An 18,440-nucleotide genomic window follows, 5' to 3' on the forward strand; every position below is an offset into this window, starting at 1 on the left:
GTGTTACTGAGCCAGTCTTGGTGATGGTCATTGAAGTCCCCCGCCCAAAGTACATTCTATGCCTTTGCCACCTTCAGTGCTTCTTCCAAGTCGTGTTCAACATGGAGAAGCACAGATTCATCAGCTGAGGGAATGGGGACAGGGGGGGTGGGGGGGCAGGTGTGGTGGCGGTAGTTGGTAATCAGCAGGAGGTTTCCTTGCCCATGTTTGACCACACCACTTCATGGGGTTCAGAGTCAATGTTGAGGACTCCTAGGGCAACTCCCTCCTGACTGTATACCACTGTGTCGCCACCTCTGGTGGGTCTGTCCTGTCGGTCAGACAGGACACACCCAGGGATGGTCATGGCAGTGTCAGGGACATTGTCTGTAAGGTATGATTCCGTGGGTATGACTATGTCAGACTGTTGCTTGACTAGTCTGCGGGACAGCTGTCCCAATTTTGGCACAAGCCGCCAAATGTTATTAAGGAGGACTTTGCAGCGTCAACAGGGATGGGTTTTCTGTTGACATTTCCAATGCCTAGGTCTATGTTGGCTGTTCTGTCCAGTTTTATTCCTTTTCAACTTACGTGTAGCAGTTTTTGTAGAACTGAGTGGCTTGCTAGGCCATTTCAGAGGGCAGTTAAGAATCAACCACATTGCTGTGGATCTGGAGTCACATGTAGGCCAAACTTGGAAAGGACGGCAGATTTCCTTCCCTAAAGGATGTTAGTTAACCAGATGGGTTTTTAACAACAATCGATGGTAGTTTCGTGGTCACCAATACTGAGACTAGCTTACAATTCCAGATTTTTAAAATTGATTAATTGAATTTAATAATTAATTGAAGTTAAATTCCACCAGCTGCCGTGGTGGGATTTCAACCCTTGTCCCCAGAGTAAAAGCCTTGGTACATGTGAATATTGGAGTAATTCTAGGATCAGGGAGCAGTGGGAATGTGGTGTAGGGGTTTGTGGGTCCCAGGATCGAGGAGGTGGGGTGGACCATGAACCCTGGGGGAAGAGTTTCAGAACATGCAGCAGGTACTGAATCTGGCAGTATTGGGAGTTACTGGACCTGGCAATATTGAGGGGAAGAGCCTTGTTGAAAAGAGGGCCCAGGAGAATGTTACCCAAATTGTCCTTGGTTCTTCTCCAACCCTACATCCCACTACATCCCCCATAGACCCATCTGTCAAACGTCTCACACCAATCCAATTGCAACTGCAATTGCAATAATAGGGTAATAATAGTAGGGGATTTCAACTTCCCCAATATTAACTGGGATAGACTTAGTGCACAAGACTTAAAGAGGACGGAATTCTTAAAGTGCATCCAGGAGAGATTTTTGAGCCAGCACGTAGAAAGTCCTACAAGAGAAGGGGCGGTACTGGACCTTCTTTTGGGCCTCCTTATCTCGAGAGACAATGGATACGCGCCTGGAGGTGGTCAGTGGTTTGTGAAGCAGCGCCTGGAGTGGCTATAAAGGCCAATTCTGGAGTGACAGGCTCTTCCACAGGTGCTGCAGAGAAATTTGTTTGTTGGGGCTGTTGCACAGTTGGCTCTCCCCTTGCGCCTCTGTCTTTTTTCCTGCCAACTACTAAGTCTCTTCGACTCGCCACAATTTAGCCCTGTCTTTATGGCTGCCCGCCAGCTCTGGCGAATGCTGGCAACTGACTCCCACGACTTGTGATCAATGTCACACGATTTCATGTCGCGTTTGCAGACGTCTTTATAACGGAGACATGGACGGCCGGTGGGTCTGATACCAGTGGCGAGCTCGCTGTACAATGTGTCTTTGGGGATCCTGCCATCTTCCATGCGGCTCACATGGCCAAGCCATCTCAAGCGCCGCTGACTCAGTAGTGTGTATAAGCTGGGGATGTTGGCCGCTTCAAGGACTTCTGTGTTGGAAATATAGTCCTGCCACCTGATGCCAAGTATTCTCCGAAGGCAGCGAAGATGGAATGAATTGAGACGTCGCTCTTGGCTGGCATACGTTGTCCAGGCCTCGCTGCCGTAGAGCAAGGTACTGAGGACACAGGCCTGATACACTCGGACTTTTGTGTTCCGTGTCAGTGCGCCATTTTCCCACACTCTCTTGGCCAGTCTGAACATAGCAGTGGAAGCCTTACCCATGCGCTTGTTGATTTCTGCATCTAGAGACAGGTTACTGGTGATAGTTGAGCCTAGGTAGGTGAACTCTTGAACCACTTCCAGAGCATGGTCGCCAATATTGATGGATGGAGCATTTCTGACATCCTGCCCCATGATGTTCGTTTTTTTGAGGCTGATGGTTAGGCCAAATTCATTGCAGGCAGACGCAAACCTGTCGATGAGACTCTGCAGGCATTCTTCAGTGTGAGATGTTAAAGCAGCATCGTCAGCAAAGAGGAGTTCTCTGATGAGGACTTTCCGTACTTTGGACTTCGCTCTTAGACGGGCAAGGTTGAACAACCTGCCCCCTGATCTTGTGTGGAGGAAAATTCCTTCTTCAGAGGATTTGAACGCATGTGAAAGCAGCAGTGAGAAGAAAATTCCAAAAAGTGTGGGTGCGAGAACACAGCCCTGTTTCACACCACTCAGGATAGGAAAGGGCTCTGATGAGGAGCCACCATGTTGAATTGTGCCTTTCATATTGTCATGGAATGAGGTGATGATACTTAGTAGCTTTGGTGGACATCCGATCTTTTCTAGTAGTCTGAAGAGACCACGTCTGCTGACGAGGTCAAAGGCTTTGGTGAGATCAATGAAAGCAATGTAGAGGGGCATCTGTTGTTCACGGCATTTCTCCTGTATCTGACGAAGGGAGAACAGCATGTCAATAGTCGATCTCTCTGCACGAAAGCCACACTGTGCCTCAGGGTAGACGCGCTCGGCCAGCTTCTGGAGCCTGTTCAGAGCGACTCGAGCAAAGACTTTCCCCACTATGCTGAGCAGGGAGATTCCACGGTAGTTGTTGCAGTCACCGCGGTCACCTTTGTTTTTATAGAGGGTGATGATGTTGGCATCGCGCATGTCCTGGGGTACTGCTCCCTCGTCCCAGCACAGGCATAGCAGTTCATGTAGTGCTGAGAGTATAGCAGGCTTGGCACTCTTGATTATTTCAGGGGTAATGCTGTCCTTCCCAGGGGCTTTTCCGCTGGCTAGGGAATCAATGGCATCACTGAGTTCCGATTTGGTTGGCTGTATAGCCAACCATAGGGAATAAAGCTGGACAAGTGGTAGAAGTGTCAGTGGGGGAACATTTCGGGGTTAGTGACCATAACTCTGTAAGATTTAAGGTAGTTATGGAAAAGGACAAAGATCGACCAGAAATAAAGGTACTGAATTGGGGGAAGGCTGATTTCAATATGATAAAACAGGATCTGGCCAAAGTGGACTGGGAGCAGCTACTTGTAGGAAAGTCTACATCAGATCAGTGGGAGTCATTCAAAAATGAAATAGTGAGAGTTCAGGGCCAACATGTTCCCGTAAAGGTGAAGGATAGGACCAATAAGTCCAGGGAACCCTGGATTTCAAGGGATGTAGAGGATTGGATAAGGAAAGAAAAGGAGGCTTATGGCAGATTCAGAGGGCTGAAAACAGCGGAGGCCTTAGAGGAGTATAGAAGGTATTGGGGGGTACTTAAAAAAGTAATTAGGAAAGCGAAGAGGGGGCATGAAAAAACACTGGCGGGCAAGATAAAGGAAAATCCCAAGGCATTTTATAAGTATATTAAGGGCAAGAGGATAACCAGGGAAAGAGTAGGGCCCATTAAGGACCAAAGTGGCAATCTGTGTGTGGAGCCAGAGGACGTAGGTGAGGTTTTAAATGATTACTTTTCATCTGTGTTCACAATGGAGAAGGATGATGTAAGTGTAGAGATCAGGGAGGGGGATTGTGATATACTTGAACAAATTAGCATTGAAAGGGAGGAGGGATTAGCAGATAAATCCCCAGGCCCAGATGAGATGTATCCCAGGCTGCCATGTGAGGCAAGGGAGGAGATTGCAGGGGCTCTGACACAAATTTTCAAATCCTCTCTGGCCACAGGAGAGGTGCCAGAGGACTGGAGGACAGCGAATGTGGTACCATTATTCAAGAAGGGTAGTAGGGATAAACCAGGTAATTACAAGCCAGTAAGTCTAACATCAGTGGTAGGGAAACTATTGGAAAAAATTCTGAGGGACAGGATTAATTTCCACTTGGAGAGGCAGGGATTAATCAAGGAAAGTCAGCATGGCGTTGTCAGGGGGAGATCATATCCAACGAATTTGATTGAATTTTTTGAGGAGGTGACTAGGTGAGTAGATGAGGGTAAAGCAGTTGATGTAGTCTACATGGACTTCAGTAAGGCTTTTGATAAGGTCCCACATGGGAGATTGGTCAAGAAGGTAAGAGCCCATGGGATCCAGGGCAATTTGGCAAATTGGATCCAAAATTAGCTTAGTGGCAGGAGGCAGAGGGTGATGGTCGAGGGTTGTTTTTGCAATTAGTGGTGTACCACAGGGATCGGTGCTGGGACCCTTACTGTTTGTAGTGTATGTTAATGAATTAGATGTGAATATAGGAGGTATGATCAGTAAGTTCGCAGATGACATGAAAATTGGTAGTGTCATAAATGGTGAGGAGGAAAGCCTTAGATTACAGGACGATATAGATGGGCTGGTATGATGGGCAGAGCAGTGAAAAATGGAATTTAATCCTGAGAAGTGTGAGGTGATGCATTTTGGGAGGACTAACAAGGCAAGGGGTTATACAATGGATGGTAGGACCCTAGGAAGTACAGAGGGTCAGAGGGACCTTGGTGTACTTGTCCATAGATCACTGAAGGCAGCAGCACAGGTAGATAAGGTTGTTAGGAAGGTATATGGGATACTTGCCTTTATAAGCCGAGGCATAGAATATAAGAGCAGGGAGGTTATGATGGATAAATAAAAGCAAAATATTGCAGATGCTGGAAATCTGAAATAAAAACAAGAAATGCTGGAAATACTCAGCAGGTCTGGCAGCATCTGTGGAGAGAGAAGCAGAGTTAACATTTCAGGTCAGCGACCCTTCATCAAAACTGGCAAATGTTAGAAATGTAATAGGTTTTAAGCAAGTAAAGCAGGGTTGGGGCAAGAGATAACCAAAGAGATGTTGATAGGACAAGGTCACAGAGAATAACTGACCAGAAGGCCGTGGAGCAAAGGCAAATGGTATGTTAATGGTGTGCTGAAAGATGAAGCGTTAGTACAGAGAGGGTGTTGATTGACAGAAAAATGAACAGCCTGGCCCCAAGCACAAACTTGAAAAAAACACTGGGTAGGCACAGTAGAAACAAACTAAACAAACTAAACGAAGAAAAAAGAAAAAATAGCTAAAAATAAAAATAAAAAGTGGGGGCCCGTCATGCTCTGAAATTATTGAACTCAATGTTCAGTCCGGCAGGCTGAATCGGTAAATGAGGTGCTGTTCCGCGAGCTTGCGCTGATGTTCACTGGAACACTGCAGCAATCCCAGGACAGAGATGTGGGCATGAGAGCAGGGGGGAGTGTTGAAATGGCCAGCAACTGGAAACTCGGGGTCCTGCTTTCGGACTGAGCGGCGGTGTTCCGCAGAGCGGTCACCCAATCTGCGTTTGGTCTCGGAGCTGTATAAAATGCTAGTTAGGCCACAGCTGCAGTACTGTGTACAGTTCTGGTCTTCACACTATAGAAAGGATGTGATTGCACTGGAGAGGGTGCAGAGGAGGTTCACCAGGATGTTGCCTGGGCTGGAGCATTTCAGCTATGAAGAGAGACTGGATAGGCTAGGGTTGTTTTCCTTAGAGCAGAGAAAGCTGAGGGGAGACCTGATTGAGGTATACAAAATTATGAGGGGCATAGATAGGTTAGATAGAAAGAAACTTTTTCCCTTAGCGGAGGTGTCAATAATCAGGGGGCATAGATTTAAGATTTGGAGCAGGAGGTTTAGAGTGGATTTGTGGAAAAGAATTTTCACCCAGAAGGTGGTTGGAATCTGGAACACACTGCCTGAAGGGATGGTAGAGGCAGGAACCCTCACAACAGTTAAGAAGTATTTAGATGAGCACTTGAAGCACCATAGCATACAAGGCTACGGACCAAGTGCTGGAAAATGGGATTAGAATAGATAGGCTTGATGGCAGGCGCTGACATGGTGGGCCGAAGGGCCTGTTCTGTGCTGTATAACTCTATGAATCTTTCCTATTGTAATCCAGTTCCTGTCTTTGCATGATGTCTTAAAAAAGGTTAACGGTCATTATTTTCAGCTTCCTCAAAGTAATGGTTAGAAAATGAGGGCCTAATGGAGTGAATAGTCCTGATATGGTCGCCCATTCCTGGAGTGTACTAGGATAACTGATTTGGAAAATTTACCCTTGAGCAGACCCTTCTTGAGATTGCCAACTCATACAGTCCTTAACCAACATTCCATTCCATTAACAAACAAATATTACCTCATTAAAATCTCAAAAGTTCATTATTTGAGTAGTTTACAAGTTTCAAAAATAAAATACAATTCCTTCAGCCCCGAGAATGTTTCTGAAGGGAGAGATTTTTAAATTGAATCTTCAACACCAGTAAACATCTGACTGACCTGAAGCAGGAAACCACATTCCTGTGTTTTGTTAATCAATGATGTTTGTCTGCCTGTGAGTAGTTCACATTAGAAAATGTCATTTGTAAAGAAATATCATCATTTGCTTGAAAAAGAGTTCCAGGATTCTCTCTCCAGCTTGTTTGTTAGTCAGTGGAAATGGAAATCAGGAAAGATGTGTAATGGGCTGAATCAGTAGCACCCCAAAGGCATAATGACAATCAGGAAGGGTTTCATTTCACTGTTGTATTCTTCTATATTGTTTGTAATGGGGATATCATAGGAGCAGGAGGAGACCATTCAGCCCTTGAGTCAATTTTGCCATTCAATGCCGATCTGCAACTTAACACCATCCAAAACTAGCTCCAAAACTATTAATACCCTTACCTAGCAACAATCTCTTATTTAAAATTATTAATTATTAATCATGGGTCACAGGGTTATTTAATATTCTTCATTATGAATGGAAGCTGTCTCCCATATCCACAGAATAAAGAGTTCAAGATGATCAGAGGCAAGTACAGGCACAATGAAATAGGATGCTTCCATTTGCCCTCGTCTTCCCCTGATGGTGCTGATTCAAGCCATGCTACAGTCCTATAGGCTTTGGTTGCCCTCCCCTCCTCTCCCGCTCCCAAGTGCTAGATTTGGGAGAACTAGATTTAGTGCAAGTTAGGATATGGGCAGCAGAATTTTGTATTAGTTTACACAGGGTGCAAGGTGGTCACTGGCCAGGAGCGCATTGGAATGGTTAAAACACAGGTGAAGTTAAACCCAGCGATGGGAGCAGTGACAGTGCTTCTCTCAACTACAGCTGCAGCTGTGTTCAGACTTTACCCTGTCTGCAAAGGCCATCCCTGAGCTACAGGTTTGGAGAGGCAACAGAAACAGTGGTTGATGCTGATCTTGGGGACAAACAACTGTTAATTTCTGTTTCTGTGTGCAAACCCCTGGTCTGCTGTACTTTGCTGGGAGAGTGCTACACATTTGAAAGAGTTTAAAGCACCCATTCAAATCAACAGTGCTCATTTTACACCCTAATCCCACTGCCACTGGCCCACTAGCAGGAGATGCAGTATATGTAGGTCAAATTTCATGTGGAGGGCTCTCTTAAACTAACTACGCATACTTCACACTTAACAGACCTTTAACTGCCTGGTGTGGAGATGATTAACTGCAAAGTTACAAAACTCACAGTGAGCTCTGTAATTAGAGCTGAACAGGAGATGTGTCCAGCAGAGGGGGATGCTGTGACTCATGCCAGTGCTCGGGTAGGATGGATGCTCCTGCTTAGAGCTAGGAGAGAAGCCAGTCCCTCTGCAGCACATATCTATATGCATAATTACTGGATTTCTGCATGAAAGAAATGATGCAGAGCCTTAAAGAGGCAGCGTCTCCTTCCCAGGGAGACTCACTTTCAGGAGCTGCCTGTTTCAAAATCTAGTTTTAAACTTGCTGTAGGGACTCTGGTCAACTGTGGTGCAGTGAATAGCACTCTCGCCTGAGTCAGAAGGTTTGAGCCCATAATCCAGACTGACAGTTCAGTGTTACTTTACACAATACTGAGGCAGTGCTGCACTGTTGGAGGTGCCATCTTTAAACCAAGGTTCTATCTGCCCTCTCAGGTGGACAGAAAAGATCCCATGGCATTATTCAAAGAAGAGTAGGAGAGTTCTCCTCGGAGTCCTAACCAATATTTATTCCGCAACAAACAGCATTAAAAAACATCGATTATCTGGTCATTACACATTGCTGTTTGTGGGAGCTTGTTGTGTGCAAATTGACTGCTACATTTCCAATATTGCAACAGTGACTAAACTTCACTGTGAAGTGATTTGGGACATCTGGTGGTTGTGAAAGGCACTATATAACTACAAGACTTTCTTGTTTGTCAGGCATGCCAACTCCTGCAAATTCATTGGGAGAGATGTGATTTTTGAGGGTCACGTTGGGGGCTTTCAGATCTTGCAATTTTATATTTTTCTAAACACACGCACTTGCCCCGAAAGAAGTGGAGGCTTTTCCCAAAGTTTACTGGGATGATGACTCCAGCAGTCATGGGGCAGACAGCTCGTGCAGGGTTGTGACTGACGATGGTGATCATCCTCTTTAGGTGACCATTCTGCTAGTACAGTGGTTTGCACACTGGGTCCGCGGAGGTCCTGGGGGTTCATAAAGATTTTCCGTAAAATAATCTCTCTAGCAGGCGGGAAAGAGAAAAACACAAGGCAAAAAAGAGAAAAAGGAAAAAAAAAGACAAGCCACCCACTTTTTATAAATGAGAGTTAGTCCTACACAAGAAGCTGACAAGATGTCCACACCTAAATTTCCTAAATCCTCACCCTACTTTAAACATTGTGAAACATAAGACAAGTTTTATTCACTTTCTCTGAATTGTTTATATTTTATGGTGATCTGTGATCACTAATCCATTTGAAAAGGGGCCCTTCAAACACAACATTTGAGAACTACTGTGCTAGAGATCAGATCTGCACAAGTTTTAAACATTGACTGCAGCAGCTTAAATCACCAGGCATCATTCAGAGCCATTTTGTGGTTGCCAAGTAGGATTGAGAATCATGGCACATGTCTCAGAGGGCTGTGCAGCAAACACGGAATCCAAGATCTCAGGGATTTAAGTGGTAGGGCCACAGATCCAAATAAGGAGGAGGAGGGAGAAGAATAAAGGTGCCAAATGAAAGTGTGGAAGCCGAGTGGATGCAGGTGACTATGGCAGTAAGTGGCACCTCCATGACCCCACAGCACAGCAACTTAGCGCTGCAAGGAGATAAATGATCTGACCAGGTCAGGCAAGGTAAGAGTTAGCCAGACCTTCCAAGGTTTGCTCACAAGCTACTCACAACCACCTTCCTCTCACTGTATTGCAGTGCTTCACGAGCTGACCATTAGGGTGCAGGAGGTTGTGAGCTTCCCTTTTCACCCCCAGCCTTTAGCAAGTGTTGTTTCACTCCAGAATGAAACTGGGGCTGAAAGAGATAAATTTGAGGACAGGTTGCATTCTTGTATTCCCTTGTGTTGAGTAGATTGAGGGGTGATATAATTAAGGTGTTTAAAATGATAAATGGATTCAATAGAGTAGATAGAGATAAACTATTTCCTCTGGTGGGGGAATCCAGAACCAGGGAGCATAATGTTAATATTAGAGTTAGGGCATTCAGGAGCAAAATCAGGAAGCACTTTTGCACATAAAGGGTCATAGAAATCTAGAATTCTCTTCCCAAAATGCTGCTGATTCTGGAGGTCAGTTGAAAGTTTCAGGACTGAGATAGATAGCTTTTTGTTAAGTAAGCATATCAAGAGATTTGTATCAAAGCTGGGTTAATGGAGTTGAGGTACAAATCAGCCATGATCTAATAGAATATCAGTAGAGGCTCGAGGCGCTGAATGGCCGACTCCTGTTCCTATGTTCACACACAGCCTTATCTGCACGGATCCCACTAAAAGCGTCATGTGATTTGTAATTGTTTTGTTTCATATGCCTGTCACCACCCCTGCTATGACCTGCCTGTCTGTTGACACCTCGGTTTAACTGTATCTCAGGGCAAAAGGAGGACAATCTCATTTGACATTTTTCTCAAAGGAGGTTAAGGCTCCTAACATGAGAGGGATGTTGGTCACAGGTGGTGGACAACCCAAACTCCACTACCTTACCTCCTCCAAGGAAGTGTTGGAGCTCCTGCGGAAGCAGATGGAAAAGGGTGACAGAGGAGTTGGAAAACTAAAGGATCATTGTGACGTTCTGCTTATCTTCCTTCTCATGCTGTTAGAACACACATATGGTCAGCAAGCTAGTGTGTAAACCCTCAGATCATTCCTTCTGCTGAAATTCATGTGCTCCCCAGCAACATTATCTAGTTTCTTCTTTCCTGATGTGAAATTGAATTAAGGTTTCATCTCCCCCATCATGTGGTTGTAAAAGATCCCACTACAAGAAATAGAGGGTCAAAATGAACGAGGCCCCTACATTGCATATGCTTTCACTCACTCTCTCCTGACAAAGGACCAGTCCAGAGCCCTCTATCCAAAGGGCATTAATCTGCCAGAAATGGAGTGATGCACAAAGCAGAAGTAGGCTGGAGGAGCTGGGTGGAAGGTGAAGATGCAGGCATCATTGAGCGAGTCAGGAAGTGTCAGCTAAAATGCCTCAGAAACCAGATTTCATGGCTGCTCCTGTTAAAAGAATGTTTGCAGAGGATCAAATGTATGGGCTGGCACAGTGCATGATCTCTAAGATGGAGCAGATGGTGGATCGATTAGAAGAGTTCATTGCACCCTGCAGCCCCCTGCTGGATGGTTTTGAAGCACCACAGTCTAACCTGTAGCAGTGTTACCCAAGACAGAAGCCCAACATCTCAGCTCCAGCTACCTATTGTCCAGAAGCAGTGCAGGCGTTTGCCCAAGACTACAGGATGACTCTGAGATTGGGCTTACAGTCTGTACTCAATGTATCATGCTCAGGTTCCGGGGTAAGGCCTCACCTGTGATAGGCTCACAAGATTCACCTCTTGTTTTGTACCAGATTGGCTGCCTGGGCAGTGGGCAATTCTGTCTTCCCCTGCAATGATTAGGGTTCACTTCTAGGAACAACTGCAGCATAACACTATCTGTGGCCATTGATTTCCTTCTTCCATCATCTCTTCCTAACTTCAGTTAGTTTTTCATGTACTATTATACTGCACCTTCTTTGTGCTCAGCGACTTCTATAAACTAACTGTTGTTTGTCTGAGTAAATGTTAGCTCATCCAAAATTCTACTGCCCGTATCCTAACTCACATCCAAGTTCTGTTCACCCATCACCCTCGTGCTCACTAATCGGCTTTGGCTTCCAGTCCAGCAATACCCTGTTTCTAAAATTCTCAGCCTCATTTTCAAAGCCCTCCATGGCCTCGCCCCTTCCTATCTCTGTAACTTGCACCAGCCATACAGCGCTCTGAGATCTCTGCACTCCTCCAATTCTGGCTTCTTGCACATCTCTAAATATTTTTTATTCTTTCATGGGATGAGGGCATTGCTGGAAAGGCCAGCAATTGTTGCCCATCCGTATTTGTCCTTGAGAAGGTTGTGGTGAGCCACCTTCTTGAACTGTTGCAGTCCATCTGGTGCAGGTACTCCCACACTGCTGTTAGGAAGGGAGTTCCAGGATTTTGACCTAGCGACAGTGAAGGAATGGCAATGTAGTTCCAAGTCAGGATGGTGTGTGGCTTGGAGGAGAATTTGCAGGTGGTGGTGTTCCCATGTGGCTGCTGCCCTTGCCCTTCTAGGTGGTAGAGGTAGCAGGTTTGGAAGGTGCTGTTGAAGGAGGCTTGGTGAGTTGCTGTAGTTCATTTTGCTTATGGTACACGCTGCTGCCATTGCGTGAGTGGTGGAAGGAGTGAATGTTAAAGTTGGTGGATGGAGTGCTGATCCAGTGAACTACTTTGTCCTGGATGGTGTCGAGCTTCTTGAGTGCTGTTGGAGCCACACTCATCCAGGCAAGTGGAGAGTATTCCATCACACTCCTGACTTGTGCCATGTAGATGGTGGACAGAGTTTGGGGAGTCAGGAGGTGAGCTACTTGCCTCAGAATTCCCAGTCCCTGATCTGCTCTTGTAGCCACTGTATTTATATGGCTGGTCCAGTTCAGTTTCTGGTCAATCCCTCAGGATGTTGATATTGGGGGATTCACCAATGGAATTGAATGTCAAGGGGAGATTATTAGGTTCTCTCTTATTGGAGACAGTCATTGCCTGGCACTTTTGTGGCACAAATGTTACTTGCCACTTCTCAGTCCAAGCCTGAATGTTGTCCAGGTCTCGCTGCATATGGACATGGACTGCTACTGTAACTGAGGAGTTGGAAATGGTACTGAACGTTGTAGAAACAACTGTGACCATCCCCACTTCTGACCTGATGATGGAGGGAAAGTCATTGATGAAGCAGCTGAAGTTGGGCCTAGGATACTACCCTGAGGAACTCCTGCATTGATGTCCTGGAGCTGAAATGATTTACCTCCAACAGCCACAACCATCTTCCTTTGTGCTAGGTATGACTCCAACCAGTTTCCCCCAATTCCCATTGACTTCAATTTTGCCAGGGCTTCTTGATGCCACACTCAGTCAAATGTTGCCTTGATGTCAAGGGCAGTCACTCACCTCACCTCAGGAATTTTATCCATGTTTGGATCAAGACTGTTATGAGGTCAGCAGCTGAGAGGCCCTGGCAGAACCCAAACTGAGCATCAGTGAGCAGGTTATTGCTGTGCAAGTGCCACTTGATAGCGCTGTCAACGACACCTTTGATCACTTTGCTGATGATTAATAGGAGGCTGATGGAGCTTTAATAGGCTGGATTGGATTTGCCCTGCTTTTGTGGATAGGACATACCTGGGCGATTTTCCACATTGTCGGGTAGATGTCAATGTTGTAGCCATTTTCAACACATCACCATTGGTGACCCATCTTCAGCAACCGAGACCCAAAGTTCTGCAATTCCTTCTCTAAACATCTCTCTACTCTTGTTCCTTCTTTAAGATTCTCCTTAAAATCCACCCCTTTGACCAAGCTTTTGGTCACCTGTCCTAATATTGCCTAATGTGGCTCAGTATCACATTTTGTTTGAAAACGCTCCGTGATGTTTTGCTACAAAAAGGTGCTAAATAAATGTAAGTTGATACATTTTGAAGACTTCCTAACTTTGAAATTTCATTCAAACTCTCCCTTGGATTTTGAAGGCCTTCAGTAGGTGGGCAAAGAAAGAACTTGCATTTATATAGCACCCAGGGATAGGCAATAACATGTTGCACTATGGACATTTGACAAAATTATTGAATCAGCCACGGACGTGGGGGGGGATTAATCTGTATTTAAAGTGTATAGCCAATCTAATGCCATCAAAACACAGTCCAATTTAAAACACATTTCTCCCTATAAATAAAGTAGATAAGTATGCAAACATCAATGGAGAGCAGCACAACTGTATTAGCTAGCTGGCAAGCAAAATGGTATACAATGCCAATGCAGATTATTTTTGTTGACGTAATAGTGCTAGCTAGATCATGTCACGATGTGGTAGATGGACCTCATTGGATGATCTCTGTGGATTCACACTGTCAGAGGTGCAAATTCATCCAATAAACTATGAAGGAGGGGATTGTTATTGTGGTCATCAAGGTGAGGCAGTAGAAAAATCAACAATAGGAAGATGGACCATTTCCCACACTGCTATTGTCACAAGACAATTTAACCCGTGATGGTCAATCTTTGTGCAACTTCTCTACTGCTTGTAATATATATGATTCTTTCTGTGATTCCTTCTTTGTGTGCAAAGACAGGGAAGCCAACAAAACGTCAGTGATCTCCAAATGAGGAGAATTAGAATTAGAATTAGAATATTACAGCGCAGTACAGGCCCTTCGGCCCTCGATGTTGCGCCGATCATCTGACCTACACTATTCCATTTACATCCATATGTCTATCCAATGACCACTTAAATGCCCTTAAAGTTGGCGAGTCTACTACTGTTGCAGGCAGGGCGTTCCACGCCCCTACTACTCTCTGCGTAAAGAAACTACCTCTGACATCTGTCCTATATCTTTCACCCCTCAACTTAAAGCTATGTCCCCTTGTGTTTGCCATCCTCATCCGAGGAAAAAGACTCTCACTATCCACCCTATCTAACCCTCTGATTATCTTGTATGTCTCTATTAAGTAATTCTATAGGATGGAGCAGATAGTACTTCAGAAGAGTCATGTAAAAAAGAAAAGTAGAGTGGGACAGGAAAGGACAGAGATTAACTTGGTAGCCAAGACTAGTTTATTCATCTTGACAGGCTGCTGAAACTAGGTCCTTGATTCTAAAATACAGAAACAGCAGGGTCTCTCATGGACAAAATGTCATTTACTCACCAAAGCTAGTGAGAAAATTAGATAAACACAACTGCAAATAGAGTGTCCTTCAGTTCCTCCAATAAAGCGATTCTCTTAAATTCACATGTCTATATCTCAGTCTATCGCTGTTGATTCCGATTCAGCTCTGACAGGATAATTATTAACAAAATGCTTTTCTGCAAAAAGTTGAGTAGCTGTTACTGCAAGTATTATTCAGTTACAAACTGTTTAGTCACAGTCTGTAAGATTGTATTCCAGACTAACCAATTTATGTCCAAGCCAAATCTCTTACTTGTTAGCAAAGGTGCACTTTTAACATAATTTAATTATATGATACAAACAACTTTCAAATGACATTGGCCACTCAGGTTATCAGCCCTTAAACTGGATAGTAAATGATGCACACTGCAGTTACTGATATTTGACATAATTGTAAAACATGACCTTTAATCCAATTTGCAACAAACAAAAATCCTATCTATTCTAATCCCATTTTCCAGCACTTGGTCCGTAGCCTTGTATGCTATGGTGCTTCAAGTGCTCATCTAAATACTTCTTAAATGTTGTGAGGGTTCCCGCCTCTACCATCCCTTCAGGCAGTGCGTTCCAGATTCCAACCACCTTCTGGGTGAAAATTCTTTTCCACAAATCCACTCTAAACCTCCTGCTCCAAATCTTAAATCTATGCCCCCTGATTATTGACACCTCCGCTAAGGGAAAAAGTTTCTTTCTATCTAACCTATCTATGCCCCTCATAATTTTGTATACCTCAATCAGGTCTCCCCTCAGCTTTCTCTGCTCTAAGGAAAACAACCCTAGCCTATCCAGTCTCTCTTCATAGCTGAAATGCTCCAGCCCAGTGCAGTCCTGACGGAGGACTGAAGTGTCTGAGGTGCCATCTTTCGGATGAAACGTTAAGTTCTTTCAAAGAGCCAGCACAGACATGAAACCAAGCGCCCTCAGGTGGCATAAAAGATTTCATGCCACTATTTCAAAGAGTAGGGGTGGACTCTTCTTGTCAATATTTATCCTTCAACCAACATCACTGAAGTATACGATCTGGTTATTAATCTCATTGCTGACTGTGGGGCCTTATTGTGCACAAATTGGCTGGTGCGTTTCACGACATTACAACAGTGATATTTGAAAAAAAAAAGCTGTAAAGCACTTTGGGTTGTGAAAGGCACAAGTCTCTGATTGACAGATAGATCAGTTCAGTAAACAGGTACTCATCAAGGGTCTTTATCCAGCACAGGGCCTCTGCCACACATAAATTAAGAAAAATAGGTTGTCTGGTGAAGCTGCTCAGTACTGAGTTAGCTTAACCCAGATATAGCAGCAGTCGGGACACAACATTGCTCTCAAGAACCCAGGCGCAGGCGAGGAAAGTTGGTTAAGAGTCCCTTTTTCAAGGTCACTTTTCACTGATCCCAACCAAGAAGTATGTTCAGATGAAAACAGTATTGAAGTCTGTTGTGATGCGCCCCAAAGCTGAATCTTTAAAAGAGGAGGGAGAAGGAGAAAGCAGATTAGCAAATGCAATCTTGAAATAGTTTCAGGTTTTACACCAACGACCAGAACATTAACTGGGCTGCTCCTTCAGTAAAGATTTTGTTGCAATTCTCTCAACTCACTGGGCTCATAAGAGCAAAGCTTTGGCCTAACCATAGTATTCCTGTCTAAATCAGAAGGTGCAGGATTTGAATCCACTCCTTCAATCCCAGTGAGTGGAAACTAGAGCACCAGTTCAGAATCGACATCCAACAGGAGACTTGTGTCCTCATTGTATAGGTTGTGGGAAGCCATAAAACCCTCTCGTCCTATAGGGCTAACCATCCTAGGCTGGTATAAAGATGATTATGGCCAAGGAAGGCACATTCATGTCACAACCTGTCAGTTAATCAGCAAGACCACGAAGGTACAACTGGGTTTATGAGATAGATGCCAAATTATCAATAATGTTTTCAATAATGTAGGTGTATTATCACAGATTTCAGCAGTGATGTGAAATGACCAACCACTAGCGGATACTCAGAATCTGGAGCACAGCTGCAATGCGCAACTGCTGTTCTTTAATCAATTTGCCTCTTTGGTCCATTTAACGAGTAACTGCACATTTGTAAATTTCTGAAGTCAACGGCAACTTCTAGTAAACTTCAGACTCCAGGCTACTATGTTGCGTCATTACTTATCGAAAAATCTGACCCACATCAGGTGTGGTGATCATTCAAACCATCAAGGAATAGCTCCAGGTTACATTTCAACTTAATGAATGCTTCTCATATCGTAGATTACGTGACAGATGTGCAAAATAATCACCCCACAGTACAATGCTCGACATCTTGGGTTGTGACTGGAGTGAACATTTTGAGCTGCATATTATTCGGGCAAAGCGCTGGTGGAACATAGGGTTACATCTTGTGCTGGAAGCAACTCTGCGATGAATTTAAAGCAGACATGCTGGACAGACTGACAACATTGATCTACTTTGTTGTATCGCCATTACCTGTTGAAATATCTGACGAGTGACCATTCAACCACAAAAGGGGCATCTGTTGACATAACCTCCAGATATAAGCAAAAGCAATTCTGGAAAATAATGAGACTGAGCAAAATCAATTAAATTTGGGGCTTTATTAAGATGCTACATAGCCAAACAGGATTGGTCATTACAGCATAGACTATTCAACTACTAATATTCATTGTAATCTCTCTGATAAACAGTTAATTATATACAAAATAGTTGCCCGACTGCTGTAGTTCAATATTGGATGATCAAAGCTGATAGTACACATCTAATTTCACTGTAGTGCCTAAGGCATGTGTGGGGACGACTATCCCACAATGCGGTTCTCAGTAGCAATGGCCTTCAGTCAGTCCACCGAGCTCCCAAACGTGGGTTCAGCAAATAGCAGGTAACAGTATTTGACTTAAGTTACTTGTGTTAAGTGTGAAATGGAATACAGGAGGTCCTTTATTATGTCAAATAAAAGCAGGGACAACACGTTCAAGAGTAAATGGATCTAGCCATTATTTTTTTTTTATTGTTGCGTTTTCTTTCTAAACCCTGACAGGGGCCACTTTGAAAGACTGCATCGACAGAAACTATTCAACGCTTTTGCCTTTTGGGGTGGGAAGGAAAGGGCTCTCTTTAAAATATTACATTGCATTGGTTGCCCCTCCTTCCCAGACACCCAGTCCAGTTATACACACCAGATGACAGTGGCAGGACCAGCACTCATTGTGTACTTAAAAGAGATAATCCTGTGACAGGTACCATAATCTAACATGATTAAAATGACACTTAGAATATGCCGTCACCACATCGAAATGTTCTCCCGCATCCCCCACCCTGCCCACTAGCCTGTGAGCTCTTTGCGCGTGCAACCTACTGTACAACTTTATAATTAACTCAAGGTTTCTCCCGATTATCTTACTGTACTTGTGCAAAGGGGTAACTGAAAGGCAAGAACCTGTGAGATGCTGTACATTAAAGTGTTTTTTTTTGTATTTTAATTTTTGATCATGAAATCATTTCTACCCCATGATATGGCAGATCAAACAAAAAAACAACCCAAGCTAATAGATCACCAGCATGCTGCCTGTCTCTACAACACCAGTTTTCCCACAATTGTCCCCAGGATAAAGAACAGGACAACCATAGCGATCATCCGAGTGGCAGGTCCTTCTTCTTTGATCATAGCGCCCTTGGATGGTATAGGATTACCAGACTGAGGCACCCTCCTCATTCGCAGCCCGTCATCCTCCTGCAGTACAAGAAAAGGTTCAACAGATTCTTTAATCACTAGTGTTCGTTAACTGAGGTGAGGAATGAAATACTTTAAATTTCAAGCATCCCCAAGAAAGATACAGCACAGGTTAAATACAGAGTGAAGTTTCCTCTGTCTTGTCCTAACAAACACTTCCAGGGCAGGTACAACACAGGTTAGATACAGAGTAAACCTTTGCCTACAATATTCCAACAAACACTTC

General features: G+C 44.3%; 1 protein-coding gene across 1 annotated transcript in view; it reads right to left on the minus strand.

Annotated features, from left to right (window-relative positions):
- Nucleotides 1-17,062: 17,062 nt before the first annotated feature.
- The window catches only part of vapb (VAMP (vesicle-associated membrane protein)-associated protein B and C), a 114,143-nt gene continuing 112,765 nt past the window's right edge, over nucleotides 17,063-18,440 (minus strand). The window contains exon 6 of the mRNA XM_068048054.1: nucleotides 17,063-18,214. Within this exon, the coding sequence (XP_067904155.1) occupies nucleotides 18,056-18,214 (159 nt within the window). The 3' untranslated portion in view covers nucleotides 17,063-18,055. The remainder of the gene's footprint in view (nucleotides 18,215-18,440) is intronic.

The sequence above is a fragment of the Heterodontus francisci genome, chromosome 16 (genome assembly GCF_036365525.1).
Source record: "Heterodontus francisci isolate sHetFra1 chromosome 16, sHetFra1.hap1, whole genome shotgun sequence".
Lineage (NCBI taxonomy): Eukaryota > Metazoa > Chordata > Chondrichthyes > Heterodontiformes > Heterodontidae > Heterodontus > Heterodontus francisci.